The 14,172-nt window shown below is 42.0% G+C and overlaps 2 protein-coding genes across 7 annotated transcripts in view; one reads left to right on the top strand and one right to left on the bottom strand.

Annotated features, from left to right (window-relative positions):
* The window catches only part of bin3 (bridging integrator 3), a 33,073-nt gene extending 27,269 nt beyond the window's left edge, over nt 1-5,804 (top strand). The window contains exons 7-9 of the mRNA XM_046033758.1: nt 506-647; nt 1,744-1,878; nt 4,219-5,804. Coding sequence (XP_045889714.1) covers nt 506-647; nt 1,744-1,878; nt 4,219-4,365 — 424 coding nt within the window. The 3' untranslated portion in view covers nt 4,366-5,804. The remainder of the gene's footprint in view (nt 1-505; nt 648-1,743; nt 1,879-4,218) is intronic.
* A 116-nt stretch (nt 5,805-5,920) lies between these two features.
* acsl2 (acyl-CoA synthetase long chain family member 2) overlaps nt 5,921-14,172 on the bottom strand; it is a 14,814-nt gene continuing 6,562 nt past the window's right edge. For 4 of the 6 annotated variants that reach the window (XM_046033750.1, XM_046033749.1, XM_046033746.1 and 1 more), the window contains 18 exons: nt 13,337-13,451; nt 12,567-12,631; nt 12,371-12,472; nt 11,623-11,722; nt 10,023-10,201; nt 9,867-9,899; nt 9,608-9,659; nt 9,378-9,451; nt 8,980-9,057; nt 8,733-8,867; nt 8,470-8,604; nt 7,802-7,970; nt 7,628-7,716; nt 7,423-7,539; nt 7,205-7,348; nt 6,997-7,098; nt 6,835-6,909; nt 5,921-6,739 (listed from right to left, as the gene is read on the bottom strand). In XM_046033750.1, the coding sequence (XP_045889706.1) occupies nt 6,599-6,739; nt 6,835-6,909; nt 6,997-7,098; nt 7,205-7,348; nt 7,423-7,539; nt 7,628-7,716; nt 7,802-7,970; nt 8,470-8,604; nt 8,733-8,867; nt 8,980-9,057; nt 9,378-9,451; nt 9,608-9,659; nt 9,867-9,899; nt 10,023-10,201; nt 11,623-11,722; nt 12,371-12,472; nt 12,567-12,631; nt 13,337-13,451 (1,905 nt within the window). In that variant the 3' untranslated portion in view covers nt 5,921-6,598. Of the gene's footprint in view, nt 6,740-6,834; nt 6,910-6,996; nt 7,099-7,204; nt 7,349-7,422; nt 7,540-7,627; nt 7,717-7,801; nt 7,971-8,469; nt 8,605-8,732; nt 8,868-8,979; nt 9,058-9,377; nt 9,452-9,607; nt 9,660-9,866; nt 9,900-10,022; nt 10,202-11,622; nt 11,723-12,370; nt 12,473-12,566; nt 12,632-13,336; nt 13,452-13,564; nt 13,841-14,172 lie in introns of those variants that run through there. The other 2 variants (XM_046033747.1, XM_046033751.1) reach the window with 2 other exon arrangements.

Here is a 14,172-nt window from a genome sequence, read left to right on the forward strand (position 1 = left end):
TTACAGATGAGTGTTTTCCTATTTTTAGTGCTGAAGACTAGGTTTCTCGTTGCAAGAATATATTTTCATTTGGAATATGATAATTGTCACAAAATGAATTGTTTCATGCCATTTTGAACTACAGTAATTAGATAATAGATTAGAGGAAGCTTAATGCAGAGCTGTCCTCTGGGGTTTGAGAGTACCTCTACAATAAGATGTTGAGCATAGGGATTTTATTAATTCCTAATGACTTTTAATAAGATAGGATGCAATGCAGAATGCATTGCATCCTATCTTACAAATTTCATAGAGCAAGGAAAGCTTCTTTAATGATTTCAGTAACTTTAGTTTCTCCCAGAAAATTCTTCAATCTTTTTTTGAGCACTCTGGTGTGCGTGTCTGGGTGTTTTTTGTTTGCATGTGTTTCACGCTTGTGTGCCTGTGTGTATTTTGTTTTGTTTAGTGCCATATTGGTTGTGTCAAGAGATGTCTAAAAGGTTGTCTGTGTGCTGGTTTGGTGCAGGTACAGTGGTGTCTTCCCCAGCCTTAACATGGCAGTGAAACGGCGGGAACAGGCACTGCAGGACTACAAACGGTTGCAGTCCAAAGTGGAGAAGTATGAAGAGAAAGAAAAAACCGGGCCCGTTATGGTCAAACTACATCAGGTACTGTGAGTTTAAATCTTGCAACGTGCACGTGCTGGTCCACTCCAATGCTCCCTCTATCAGCAGAGGAGCAGAGTTCACTTGCACTTACATGTTGTGCGTGTTGTGAATAGAGTGCAATAAGTGGAAAAAGACACAAATGCTGACTGGATATGAACAAAAATAGTTGAGCACATGCATACTGTACATGTGCGCTCCTTCACCCACGCAAGCTACCAAGCTCTCAAGTAGTGCCTTTTCAAAAAGGCACTGCTGCACATCTACAGGCACGTAATTGAGAATTGTAGACACACACATACACACTATGAGGCCACTACAGAAGCGCACACATTCACAGATAGCGCTGCAGCGTTGCCTATGCTATTGCCTCTAACACATCCTCACATGGCGAGCCACCCACACACATTGAGAAAAGCACTGTCAGGGGAACAAAGCCTTGAAGAGGCCTCTACATCCCTGCCCTTTGAATCCCTGTGCACTTAAAGAAATGATCCTGACAAAACACTCGTATGCAATTTTAACTGGGTATGTGTAAAGTAAAGTAACTAATGATCATACCATAATGTGGCAGATAAACAATATGTTGTAGTTTGAATATAGCAACTCCCCCCATCCCCTTAATAAAAATTCTCACCCTCTCACATATATTCATTGTGCATTCCATAACTCCATGCCTACAGTAGACTACCCACTAATACATTCACACAGATCAGTGGTGCTGGAGTCCACTCACAGCCAAGTCTGCCCACATTACCCACTCCTCCTCACTGTGGTCGTGATTACAGCCTCTTTTTTTGTGCGCTGCTTCTCCGTGGGAATTAGGCAAAATATCTTTCTGAACAATAAGAAAAAGGACACTAAAGATGGCTCCAGTGCTGAAATGTACTTAAAATACTTTAAACTACCTTGTATCTCTTTGCAGCTATTTGTTTTTCTCATAATCTGTAACTCTTTGCACCAGTTCTTGTGGAAGAATGTGTAGAATTATGTTTAAATTATAACATGAGCTGACATGAGTTGAAGTCAGGGGACGTTATGCAAATGTGGAACTGATAGTGACTACTGGTGACCTTTCTTTTGCCCCTCCACACCCCAGGCCAAAGAAGAGCTCCGACCGGTCAAGGAAGACTTTGAGGCCAAGAACAAGCAGCTGCTGGACGAGATGCCCAAGTTCTACCACAGCCGCATCGACTACTTCCAGCCCAGCTTTGAGGCGCTCATCAGAGCGCAGGTTAGTGCCCCCACCCTGAAGATGCACGCACAGCGAGGCGCTTTCACATGCGCACACACCCCCACCCCACTGTGTGCTTGTTACGCCCTCTGAGCATTGGTTGAACAGTGGATAAAGCATCTGATGGAAGGGAGTGTATAATCCTGGCAGTCTGTCTCCCTCCACGCAGTCCTAATGTGATTAACCCCCAGTGACGGCCCACACTACTGTGTTTAGCCCAGGAAGGCCTCATCTGTCTGGCTCCACTGTAGCCCGGCAAGTCTTTCTCTAACCTGAAGCTTCTCTTAAAGCAGCTGGGCGTCTCAAGTTAGCGCCACTATGTCCCCCTCCCCCCACCCCAGACCTGCCTGGCCATGTCATTTCCTCTTTGGGACAGTCACTGGCACAGTCCTAATTAGCAAACTAGATTATCCAAGGCCTAATGACAATTGTGGACTTGTATGATGTACTTTGAAGTTAAAATTAGCAAACCTAGCAATCAACTATAACCAGCATGAAATATTTCCACAAATCTGAGCTCAAGTCTATTCTCTTTAAAGTTTAAATCACATTTTTTACCTGGCTTTGCATGATGCAAGAGCTCTTATTAGCCACACTGATGCTATTTTATTATGTCCACATTATCTTTATTCATGTAGCTCACACACATGAATGAGCATTTACCCATGTTTACACACACACACAGCCACACGTGGGTGGCTAGTGGACCTCATCCCCAGCCTTTCTGCATGTGCTCGGTTTCATCCTCCACTCCCTGCTCTCCCAGCCGCTGTTGCTGCTCAGCTCCCAGCGGCAGCAGGAAAAGGCACAAAGGCTGCTTTGTTGTGAGCCTTCAGCTTCACTACCACGAGTCCTGTTCAACGACTGTCAGTGGGACACTTGGCCTGACCTGTCCACCTGTGCAGATGTTGAAGAATTGAGACATTGTCTTGATTTCTTTCCCCTCAGTTTTGCATTCTCTGCTGCATGTGTTCATTGTGAAAAAAAAACAAAAACAAGAAAACCCTACATAAGATTACTTTCTTTGTCCCTTTTCCAGTTGATTTTCTTTGTTTCCTGAAACAGTGGTCGCACATTGTTTAGGACTAACTGGATAGATTAATTATTTTTGTAGGTTAACAGATAAAAGTGCAACCTCTCTGCATTAATAACAAGCAGCTAGGACTATGGTATGTTAAAATGCCAAGACACAAGTCATGTAAATTAAAGCTCTGCTATACCCAAAGGCTCCTCTTTTTTATCGTAGGTGGTTACAGTTGTGTGAGGCTGCGTTTACTCCTCGTGGTGACTCGACTAATTGTAATAGTAGAGTGTCTTTGCTACAGAGGGCACCCAGACACTGATCTGGTGTACATTATCATCACTGGTCCTATGGACATTTCCGATGGTCCTTTCAACTAGCCACTTTGGGGGGGAAAAATATCCGCTTTACCCCCACAAACAGCAGTAACCGGATACTTATGGCCCACTCATGTGGTTTAGGTGGCAAATATTGGTATAAACATACAAAGGTCTTTCAGACTAAGCACTTAAAAAACGCTTGTAAAATGTGGTCTAGAAACTTGACTTTTTTCCCCATTTGGCTGACAGTGTCAAATATGCCCATGACAGAGTGAGACAAATGCTATTTCTATGTAAGATGTGTAATTGTTTTATTTCCAACTTGACCTCATGACCCTTAGCGAATCAGTAAGCATTTCTCCCACCAGTATCTTGGTTGGTCTTGCTGTGCTAATTTAGACACACACATGCAATTCCAGAGAAGCCAACAATGCCCCCTTAAGAGCACGGTATCGTATACATTGCTGCATGAATAAATATTGAAATGTGTGTGGGGGGGGTTTCAAGGGGTTGTGTTTCTCAGTACTTTCAATCTCTGCCTACTCTTCTGGAGTCTTGTAATGTGATTAAAGTCTATTAATCATCAAAGCAACTCTCTGGGGAGCCTGACTCATGAACTAAGGGGAAGAAGCAGGGGTGGGAAGTGTCAAGAAAGCTTTCAGTGAACACTCTATCTCTTGTTCAGACTGGGAGAGAAAAGCAGGGTCATTACCCACTGAAGTGTTGGGTTTTTGGGGGCTTTGTCAGAGTTGTTTGATATCTGTGGGCTCCCTCTTTCTCCTCTCGAATCACTTCTCATTAGCGGGGTTGAGGAGGTATGAGACCAGCAGCTTCCGACTAGTGTAAGTAAAAGCAAGGTTAGGTTGTGCGAGTGGAACAGTTTTTCCTGAGAGGATTGACTCTGTCCAGTCTTTATCGGAGGACAGACAGTCTGTGATGGCAGAAAAGAACAGTCCTAAGTTGTTGTTTTTTTTTTCCTTTTTCCTTCCTGCCCCCCAGGTGGTCTATTTCACAGAAATGTACAAGATCTTCAGCGACTTAACAGACCAGATCGACCAGGGGGGGTTGACTGATGAGCAGAGGGAGAGGGAGACCGAGGCCAAACTCAGCGAGTTGCGTGCTCTGTCCATTGTCGCCGACGACTGAGGGAGGAAAGCTGAAAAGCGCCTCTCTGAATGGATCATACTCTTATCAGCTTCCTCCGTGCAGTTCAAACGAACAGCAATGGCCTTAACCTGATTATCAGTTTGTTTCCTCGTGGCCTCATCACCCCCATCCCTCCTGCACTACACTTGCCTGTGTCATTCTCCCAGCAAAGACTCCCTGCAACTCCAGCAGCTGAAATGCCACATTAAGTAAGCCATCAGCCAAGTGCAACATTATAAGCCAATATGCTGGAGTTTTTTTTAGTAAAGGAATCAAGTAGTTTTCGTCGGAACTAATTAACAGGGTTACACTTCTTGGTTTCAGCGATGTCTATAAGCATTTGTTTCTAAAGTACAAAATGAGCAAATATTATTACAGTCAGACCTGCTATGTTGCCAACAATCTGTGAAATATAGTTTTTATTACCCGACTTTGAAATTACAAACACTACAGACTCAATGTTATTTAATGTACTGCGGGTTATCGGCAAGAAAATGTATTTCTGTATTTTAGCCTTCGCTGGTTATCTCTAAGTATAGCTGTGTGTTATGTGTTTTTTTTTTATAATAATGAAAACATTACCTGTGTATAATGTGCCTACATTGTCCTGACTGTGGATGTAACATGAAAACTAACTTGTGTGAAGTGGCATTGTACCTGTGCAGCAGTGTCGAAAGGTCGACCACTCAGGCTGCCAACAGAAGGGAGTCCCGGTTGAGGTCGAATCACGGCCCAAAACAAAGGCTGGTGCTCCCTCTAGTGGAAAGGGCTGATCATGACACAATATTTCCTTTTATCCACACCATCCATCATTTGTTCTATTGTTTTGGTTCAGTTAGTCTGTTAGCAAAGAATCTCACACATTGTCGGCAGAAGGTCCTCTCTCTGTACTCTCTACACCAGGGTTCAAAGCCAACCTTTTATTATTTATTTATTTTTTTTTTTTTAGAAAGGAGTTTTCCTAAATTTTGGACCAAATCATACTAATGTTGATTGCACTCCTTTGTTTCTACCGGTATCAGGTACTGCCTCAATTTGATGAACAAGTTCTGGTTAATGTGGCTATATGGTGATGAACACACACGGATAGCTCCCATATCATGTTTGTGGATTTTTGAGGTGTCATACCAAGAAGTTGAATATTTACTCCTCGACAGACATTTTTGTGATTTTGAAATCATTCAAGCAAATGGATAGTCGATTGCCTGACTTTGTGAGTTACACATAAATAACGGTATTAATGAAGGCGTTTTCTAAATAATTTTCTAAAGTTTTTATTTTTTTTTTTTTTTACACAAATGAATAGTGGCTTTTATTTTAGGTTTTTAAATGTATTATCACAATCTGTTAAATAGCAGTGTCATCAGCTGTCATCTTAATTTATAATCAATCATGAAATAAATTAACTGTGGGAACAGTAACCATGTCTACAATCTGCATTCGACTGCGTCAGTGTTGTATTGTTGCCTTCAGTTTAAGTTTGGATACAAACTGCATGTTCCTAAGGTGAGTGCAGGAGTTGTCTATTTAATCACACACACACACACACACGGTATCAGTTACTAATCTATTTCTGTTCAGTTTTATTTTACTGGAATTAGTCAGTCCTGTCCACAAATGTCAATATAAGCAGTATTTACAGTTGAGCCTTTTTCCTTTTCTTTTTTACAAATCATTGCTGATTGAAACCCTCATTAGGTTTAACTTCAGGTGTAGGATTATATGTTCAAACTGGGTTACAAAATCAAGATCAGAGATGTTCATGAAGAGCATGACTGCATGGCAATACGAGTGCCCAACAATCGTAAAATACAAACCTACAGTTAATAAGAGCTCTATCAGCAGCATCACCCCAAGTACACTTAAGGTGTCCCCATAAAAGTCCAGACATGAGAAAAGAACAGGGCAGTGTAAATTAAATGTCTTATGCAGGTTGCTTCTTAATAACGTCTGTGATTCTTATGTCTACAACTAGACAATTTATCAGTTTGGTCCAATTCCCTGTGATTTTTCATGTGAAGAGTTAATACATTACTGTGCGCAAGAGGTGGTAACGTGGATGTGAATTAAAACTTCTTTGAAGCAAAATACCAGTATTCCAAAATATATCCAGATGAGGCACAGCTGGACATTTTTAATGTTCTCCCTGGTGCCAGTCCCATTTCCCCCCCTCCTCCTTATTGGACACCGGTAACCCTTGAATGTTGTGGGTGAATTATTGAGTGAAGTCTTTTCAAATGGTTGTCTTGCTGTACATGCTTGATATTTGTTCCTGAAAGACTCTGCGGATGTCGGCACGTCTACTCTTCAGCGTCGGGGTGAGAAGGCCGTTGGCGATGCTGAATGTCTCTGGATGCAAGTGAAGGTCCTTCACCTTAACAGAAAGAAAGGTGAGACACACAAGTCAGTATTGTGAGGTTTGGAGTGTGCAAATTTTAACCAAGACCAATGTCAGCAGAGACTCCTCACCTGTTCAAAGGACTTCAGCCCTGCTTCCTTCCCCACAGCTGTCATGTCATCTAATACTGCCTTCTTTACATCCTGCTGGGTGGATCAATAACTCAAGTAAATTGTTCATAAATGCATAGACGTAATGTAAATGTTATAAGATTCATGGTTTACGTGACATACTGGATTCTGGCATAGTTCTTCGTAGGATCCCACAAATCCTCGCTCTTTAGCCCAGTCAACAAACACCTCAGGGTCAGGCACAACTATGCCTATGAGATAAGACTGGCAACATCAAATGCAAGAGAAAATCAAAAAGTTAACTCGTACCGCGGCAAATGTTTTAAAATCGAAACCAAGTGAGTGTTGATCAGTGTATAATGTATTGTACCTGTAAACTATCTCCGTGCACAAACACCTGTAGCACAGGAACACAACGGGTGTAGACGTTTTCTATCTTCTCTGGAGCAATGTATTCTCCCTGGGACAACTTGAAGATGTGCTTCTTCCTGTCGATGATGCGTAGTGTCCCATTCTGGCAAAAGAAAAAGGCGTAAAACACACACACACACACACACACACACACAGATTTATTGTGTCTAATCTTACTGGAAGCCACTGGCCCACGTCTCCACTGTGCAGCCAGCCGTCGCTGTCCAAGGCTTCAGCTGTCCTTTCTGGGTCCCTCAGGTAGCCTCTGAACACACTGGGGCCACGAATGCAGATCTAACAGGTCAAAGGCGTGAGAAGAGTCAGCACGCACCAGGCTGTATGGTAATAAGTTTAGCAGGACTGCATCTTTAGACTAACTCACCTCTCCGTCTCCGTTCTTAGCATAGTAGTTCATCTCAGGGATGTCTACCAGCTTCACCATGGCACAGGGCAAGGGAGCACCAACATGACCTGACAAAGACACATCCACAGGACAGGATTAACCAGCACGGGCACGAAAGCATGAGCAATTTAGGGGCAAATGTTAGTTTCCTACCTGCGCTCCAGTCTCCCGGCATAGAGAACGTGCAGCCTGCAGTGCACTCAGTTTGACCGTAACCCTCAAAAATCAGACAGCCCATAGTGGCTCTGAGGAAGGACAGCACGGTGGGGGAGATGGGTGCTGAAGCAGTCAGGGCGAAACGCAGATTACCTCCTAAACTGGCCTGAAACACAAGTGATGCACTATTTATGTAAAATAGTTCAAATAAAAATCATATTGCAGTCACAAGTAAAATTCCATTTTAACAGCATTTTCAACCTAGACCATATTTTCCCATCTGCATTGACCATAATGAGCCAAAATCTTTCTGTTCTTGCTCGCCTGTATGCCTGCTTCTCCAATACACTCCCACAGGACCAATATGCTCTGGGTGATTTTGGCACTGATTGCTGGAATACTGCTTCTCTTGTAAAGTTTGGATACAAATGTATTGACTATTTGCAGAGCTGCTGGTCTACATGTAACACTGTGTTAAGTAGTGCAAAAATATAAATAGTGACAATTGTACAGTCCTGGATTAACAGAAAATATGTAATTAAAGACTGAAAACCAATGTGGTAAAAAAAATAAACATTCTTTGTTTGGGGGTTGAAGAGGCCACTGGTCCTGTAGGTCTTTATGGTAGACCTACAGCAAAGGAACTGGAGCTTTCAGCAACTGACCTGAATCCTGTTGAACACCAGTTTGTCCCAAAGACTGTTGTTACGTACAATCCCACTATTGAGCTCCGCCTGCTTTCTCCTCACAGCGTAGTGAAGCAAAGCCCGTCGCAACGGAGAGGTCACAGAACCCAGGATCTTTATAGGGAATAAAAAAACTTTGAAAATATACACAAACAAGGTTTAAAACATAACCAACCAAGACTTATGGTAGACTAAGTGCTAGATAAGGCAGTAAATGACAAGATGTGAATCCAATTACCGACCTTGTCATAGATGCGATTGAGTAAACGAGGCACAACAGGAAAGAAGGTAGGTTTCAGAGTTTTAATGTCATCCATAAGAAGAGAAATGTCGCCTTGGTAGAATCCTACTCTGGCCCCATGGCAGAACATGGAGACCTGTGACAGAAATGGACTTAATTTAGGGTTTGCACACAAACACACCCACATTATAAAAGGAAAAAAAAAAAAAAAAAAAAAAAAAAACAAGTCTGAGAAGAGGACCAACTACCTGAATCATCCTCTCAAACATGTGGGCAAGCGGCAGGTAAGAGATCGACACATCCTCTTGTTGGAAGACAAACGAACCCTGAGAGAAAACAAGAAACAAAATGAGCAAAACACAAGGGAAAGATAAAGTTCAGGCAGCAGCTCACTGCAAAGCCTCGCAAGGCAATCAGACATGCTGTATAATTTTTTCAAGAGCAGTTAGATAGCAGAATCTTTATTCAGGGGCAATTAGTTAAAGTACCTCACGGCGACAGGGGCAATCAAACAGCCAATTAATCATACCATTAGACACAGCAGGGAGAGGGACAGTTTTGAGATACAGAGACACAGGCAGATGGGAAGTGATGCTAGCTGTGAGGCTGTTCTCAATTAGACAAGGAGGTGGAAGTGTAGACAGACCTCCAGGATCTTAATGACAGAGGAAGTGTTGGAGGCGATGTTGCCGTGGGTGATCATGGCTCCCTTGGGCTTCCCTGGATAAATAAACAAGACATTATTGCAGTGCCCTGCGCAGCAAAGGAAACTACAGCTGTGCCATAAAGAGAGGTTGTTAGTGGGCACTGAAGGACACTTCTCTAATGATGTGAGTGAAGGATAATTACGCAGAGTCGAATAAAATCAGACGGTACCTGTGGTTCCACTGGTGAAGCAAACCACGGCCAAATCCTGAGGCTGGGGCGGCTACAGCAGGCAGCAATAAAACATGAGAATATGACAACAGCCTTCCTCCACTCTTAAATTTAAACCATGTTTACAAGTGAGTGTTAATGACATCTTATAGGACAGAAGCAACAATAAAACTGTCATCCTAGCATTTAGAGGGGGATTAGCTATTTACTGGAACCAGTTTGATGCGGTGATGTAGCAGCTGAGAGACGACAAACTCACCACAGGATCTTTGAGGTTCCGCCTTCCCAGGTCCTAAGATGTGGACAAAGAGGAGTTATTCATATCAATTTACATATCACCATCGATGACTGAATTAAAAGGAATACATTTAAATGAGTCCGCATTATAGGGATTGAGTACTTCCACCCTGCTCACCATGAGCTGCTCCAGTTTCAAAACCTCCACCTCGCAATTCTTCGCCCTCTCCACAAACGCATCACTGAAATCGCTAAAGAGAACCAGGCAGGAGAGCTTCGGAATCACGCCTTTCTCCTTGTTCTCCAACAAAGACACTGCCTTGTCCTCCCGGTCACAGATCACCAGCGAGATCTCCGCTAAGGACGCACCACGACACACAGATGAATTTATTTGGTCCCGTGCAGGAAAATTCAAGTGTTACAGCAGCAGAAATACAAGAACTGACGCATAGATAACTTACTATATACACACACAAAGGAAGCATAAAAAACTAAAATAAAAAAGGTACTAAATACTATATATACACCAACAGAAATAGTAGCTAAAGCTAAATAAATAGTGCACAGTGTGTTAAAAACTGACATTGTGAACAGTACAAACAGACAAATCACTCGTTTTCTCCTCAGCCTTAGAAAAAGTTCCAGTCTTTTTCACAGACAATAAAAAATAAACAAAATTAAAATCACATGACTGCACTTTGGGTCCAAACATCTAACCTGTGGGGCACAGTAAGTACATTATCTTCCACTCCACTTATCTGACAGCTAGAGTTACTTTAAATTTGCAGATTTAAGATTTTACATTGAAAACATAATAAGCTTATAAAATACAATTCATTGTTAAATATTAAATCAGTGGTTCACAACCTTTTTGACTTACAAACGTATATGAGATGTGTGTGGCTGTGTTCACAATCGCACACCAACAGACTATTCATACTGAAGTAGGACGTCAGCTTGAGTATGTAGTACATTCCAACTGCATAGTATGTGGATTTTGTGTATGCGCGAAATCCCCGGATGTATACTATTAGCAAGAACTTATGTGTATGCGTTGTGTGCTTACTGGATTTAACCAGCCCGAAATGCATCACATCTCTACAGACTATCCAACTGCGATCACGTAATGCAGTCACATGACTGTTGCTTGAGTATACTTCAGTGTGAACAGACTGCTGGTACTGTAATGGCATACTTAATTGTTCAGTTAGTAGGCAGTACATACTGATTGAGCATCTAGTATGCAGTATGTTAGCATGCAGCCTGTGAGTTGTTAGCTGTGACAAACAGTGATTTCCCCTCTTCATATTCGTTACTCCATTTATCACATGCAGAAACAGTAATTTTACTTTTTATACTTAAGTACAATAATCTCATAATGTACTTCTAACCAAGTAAAAGCAGTACTTTTACCTATAATGAAGTATTTGTACATATACTCCTTTTACTTAAGTAAAAGGGTCTGGGTTCTTCTTCCCCTGCTGTAACCAACAAGGCCTACACCCAATTATCTCCTACATTGTCAGAACACAGATTTTATATTTTCTTCAGTGCAGTTGCAAATATGCACACAGTTTGCAAGACTCTCAGACTCCAAAATAATATTCTAACGGAAGGGACAATGTGTGTTTCCCACCACTATAATCTTGCATAGTGGAATAAAGTCTGATTTGACATGGGAGGCTGGCAGACAACCCAATAATGAGATATATGGTTTATATTTTGTGGTGAACTATTCATTTTATAATAAAAATACATTTTTATGCAGGTTGTCTCACCCAGGTTGAGTATGTGGACCATGGCTTCCAGACCCAGTGTATCATACAGAGGCACCACCACCATGGAGTAGGTGTAGCAGGCCAGCTCTGAGATGATCCACTGTCACCAGCAGAGGGAGACAAAGCAGCAAAGTCATACTCCTCTCCGGTCTACACACACCATTGAGTACATGTTGAGTTAGACATCTAAACATTGTGATCTATTACCATGCATGCCATTTATATTTACAAAACAAACAAAACAACATTCACAATATAAAACACAGAGTGTAGATTGGTTTAATGAGAGGTTAAGGGCTCTGATGGAGCAGAAAATTATTTTTCACCTTCAGACTACACAGGAATTACAATGCATGACGGATATATTATGAAATGGGTTTGGGAGCAGACATGCGCCAATATTAGCTGCCCTGGAGACCCACTTTCAGCAGCAGCACTCCGCTCTCAATATGAATAAAAGGAAACACACTTGCAGGGCAGACACAGACAAAAGCAAACCATAATTTTAATTTTCAGAGAAAGAATGTGATCCTTAGCTCCAAGGATAAGAACGAAGCTTATGGAGATGTGTGTACGAGAATATATTCAGTTCAGGTGAAATACAATTTTGAACTAGAGGGCTGCTTAGAGGCTCAAGGATCAAAAATCTTGACTAGAGGCAAGAGCCATGCACGTCTCAAAGGTTATCTAGTTATCTAGACCAGTGAGGGAACAAGCGCCACGCTACAAAATAGTGATGAGTCCAAACCTCTGGTCTGTTTTGTGCAAATATCCCGACAAACTGCTCCAGATTCGACTTGCAGCCTTTGGCCAACAGCCCAGAGCCCAGCACCTGCGCCTGCTCAGCCACCTGAAGAGTTGGAGACGCTCAGTCAACAACCAGCAACAGATGACACAGAGGTGCTATGACTGGAGATCATAATACTAAAAAAAACGTTTCAGACCTCAGTGTAGGAGATCCACTCGTAGGGCTGCCCTGGCTTTCTGAAGCCAAGACACGGGCCATTTCCTGAGGAACACAAGACAGCTGTGTCAAACATACTCAACATTTATAGTAGGGCATCTGTGATATCTTGCTTTTTCGCTTTTTGGACTAAATGTCTTGAATATCAAAATTCTGCTATGACCCACATCAAGTGAAACTTGTGATGTAAAACTGTTGAGCTGACTGCTACAGCTACAAACAAGCATGGAAAATATTTTATCACGCTCCAGTGGAATTAAATTGTGATGAGTAATTAGTTATTACACCACAGTTGACTAAATGAATGTTGTTGAATGAACAAATGAATGAGTTAATTAATTATTAAAACCAATTATAAAACATATTTTAATTAGACTTTGTGTAGACTTCAGTGTCACTGACATAACTGTGACTGTTTAACAAATGAGTTTTACTTTGACTATATATCAATAAATTATTTTTGGCTGTTGAGATATTTCATCCATTTCCACCGCACTGACTGTGAATTAATGATTTTGCTTGAAATCCTTCAAAATGTCAGTTTTGTCCAGAACATAAAAACCATCTTCCCCTTTAGTAATAGTTGATTGAGGGTGCTGTTGTGTTAATGCAATAGGGGTCGATATCCTAAGACTAAAAGGGCTTTAATATTTTATTCTACCAACATAAACATTTCTTTGATATGATTACGCAATACAATTTAGGCTAAAGTTAAGTGAAAAGTGTTGCGAATGTGTCCCTTGTCACCACCTGTGATCCTCAGGCCTCTCTGGAACATGTCATAGGCCGTCTTGGTGTCATCGTAGTAAAACTCCATCAGTGTGTCATCTTTAAGAAGAGCCGATCGCCTGCAGCTGGGATCTCCCTATAACAAACATGCCTATCAAACACCTTAATACACTCCCACGATAATTACATGTGCCATTGACACAAGTCTAAACGTTAGGATGCCAATAACAGTGGCTGTGATCCACTCACATTCACAGCCACGGACTGGGCTTGCAGATCGCAGGGAGGACGCATGGGTCGAGGACGGGTCACCAGCCAGTACGCAGTGAGAGAGGCCAGGGCTCCTAAACCCAGCAGAGAGGAGGGTGACAGCGACAGGGAGGACAGGGAGAAGGAGGACAGAGGCAGAGATGGCAGAAGACTCCAGAAGTCCTCTGATTCAGACCCTTTGAGTCCCGCGCCGGAGCGAAGTGACCGTAACCACTCCCCGAAATGCATAACTGAGAGAAGAGGACATAAACAAGAGAAAAAAAATACCCAATAAACGTGAAGCTATATGGTGTATTAACATCACAAAAGCTTAATTGTGTTGCAATATAAAACCTGCGGCATCTCCTGCAGAGGGCACCACACAGTAAACCTGCAGCAGATAGAATCAGGCTCACAGAGCCAGTATGTTCCTTTTACAATGTTTTTTAATGGGTATTTATTCACTCATTATTCAATCTGGTGCAAGTTACTTTCTTTCACCTCTTGTGCTGTGATGCTCTTTGTAATTGCCTTGAACAGTTGTAGCAGTATTGACAGGGACAGATACTTACATCAATTAACTAATTAATAAACTTTAGTTCCCCCCC

The sequence above is a fragment of the Micropterus dolomieu genome, linkage group LG21, assembly GCF_021292245.1.
Source record: "Micropterus dolomieu isolate WLL.071019.BEF.003 ecotype Adirondacks linkage group LG21, ASM2129224v1, whole genome shotgun sequence".
NCBI classification, from domain to species: domain Eukaryota; kingdom Metazoa; phylum Chordata; class Actinopteri; order Centrarchiformes; family Centrarchidae; genus Micropterus; species Micropterus dolomieu.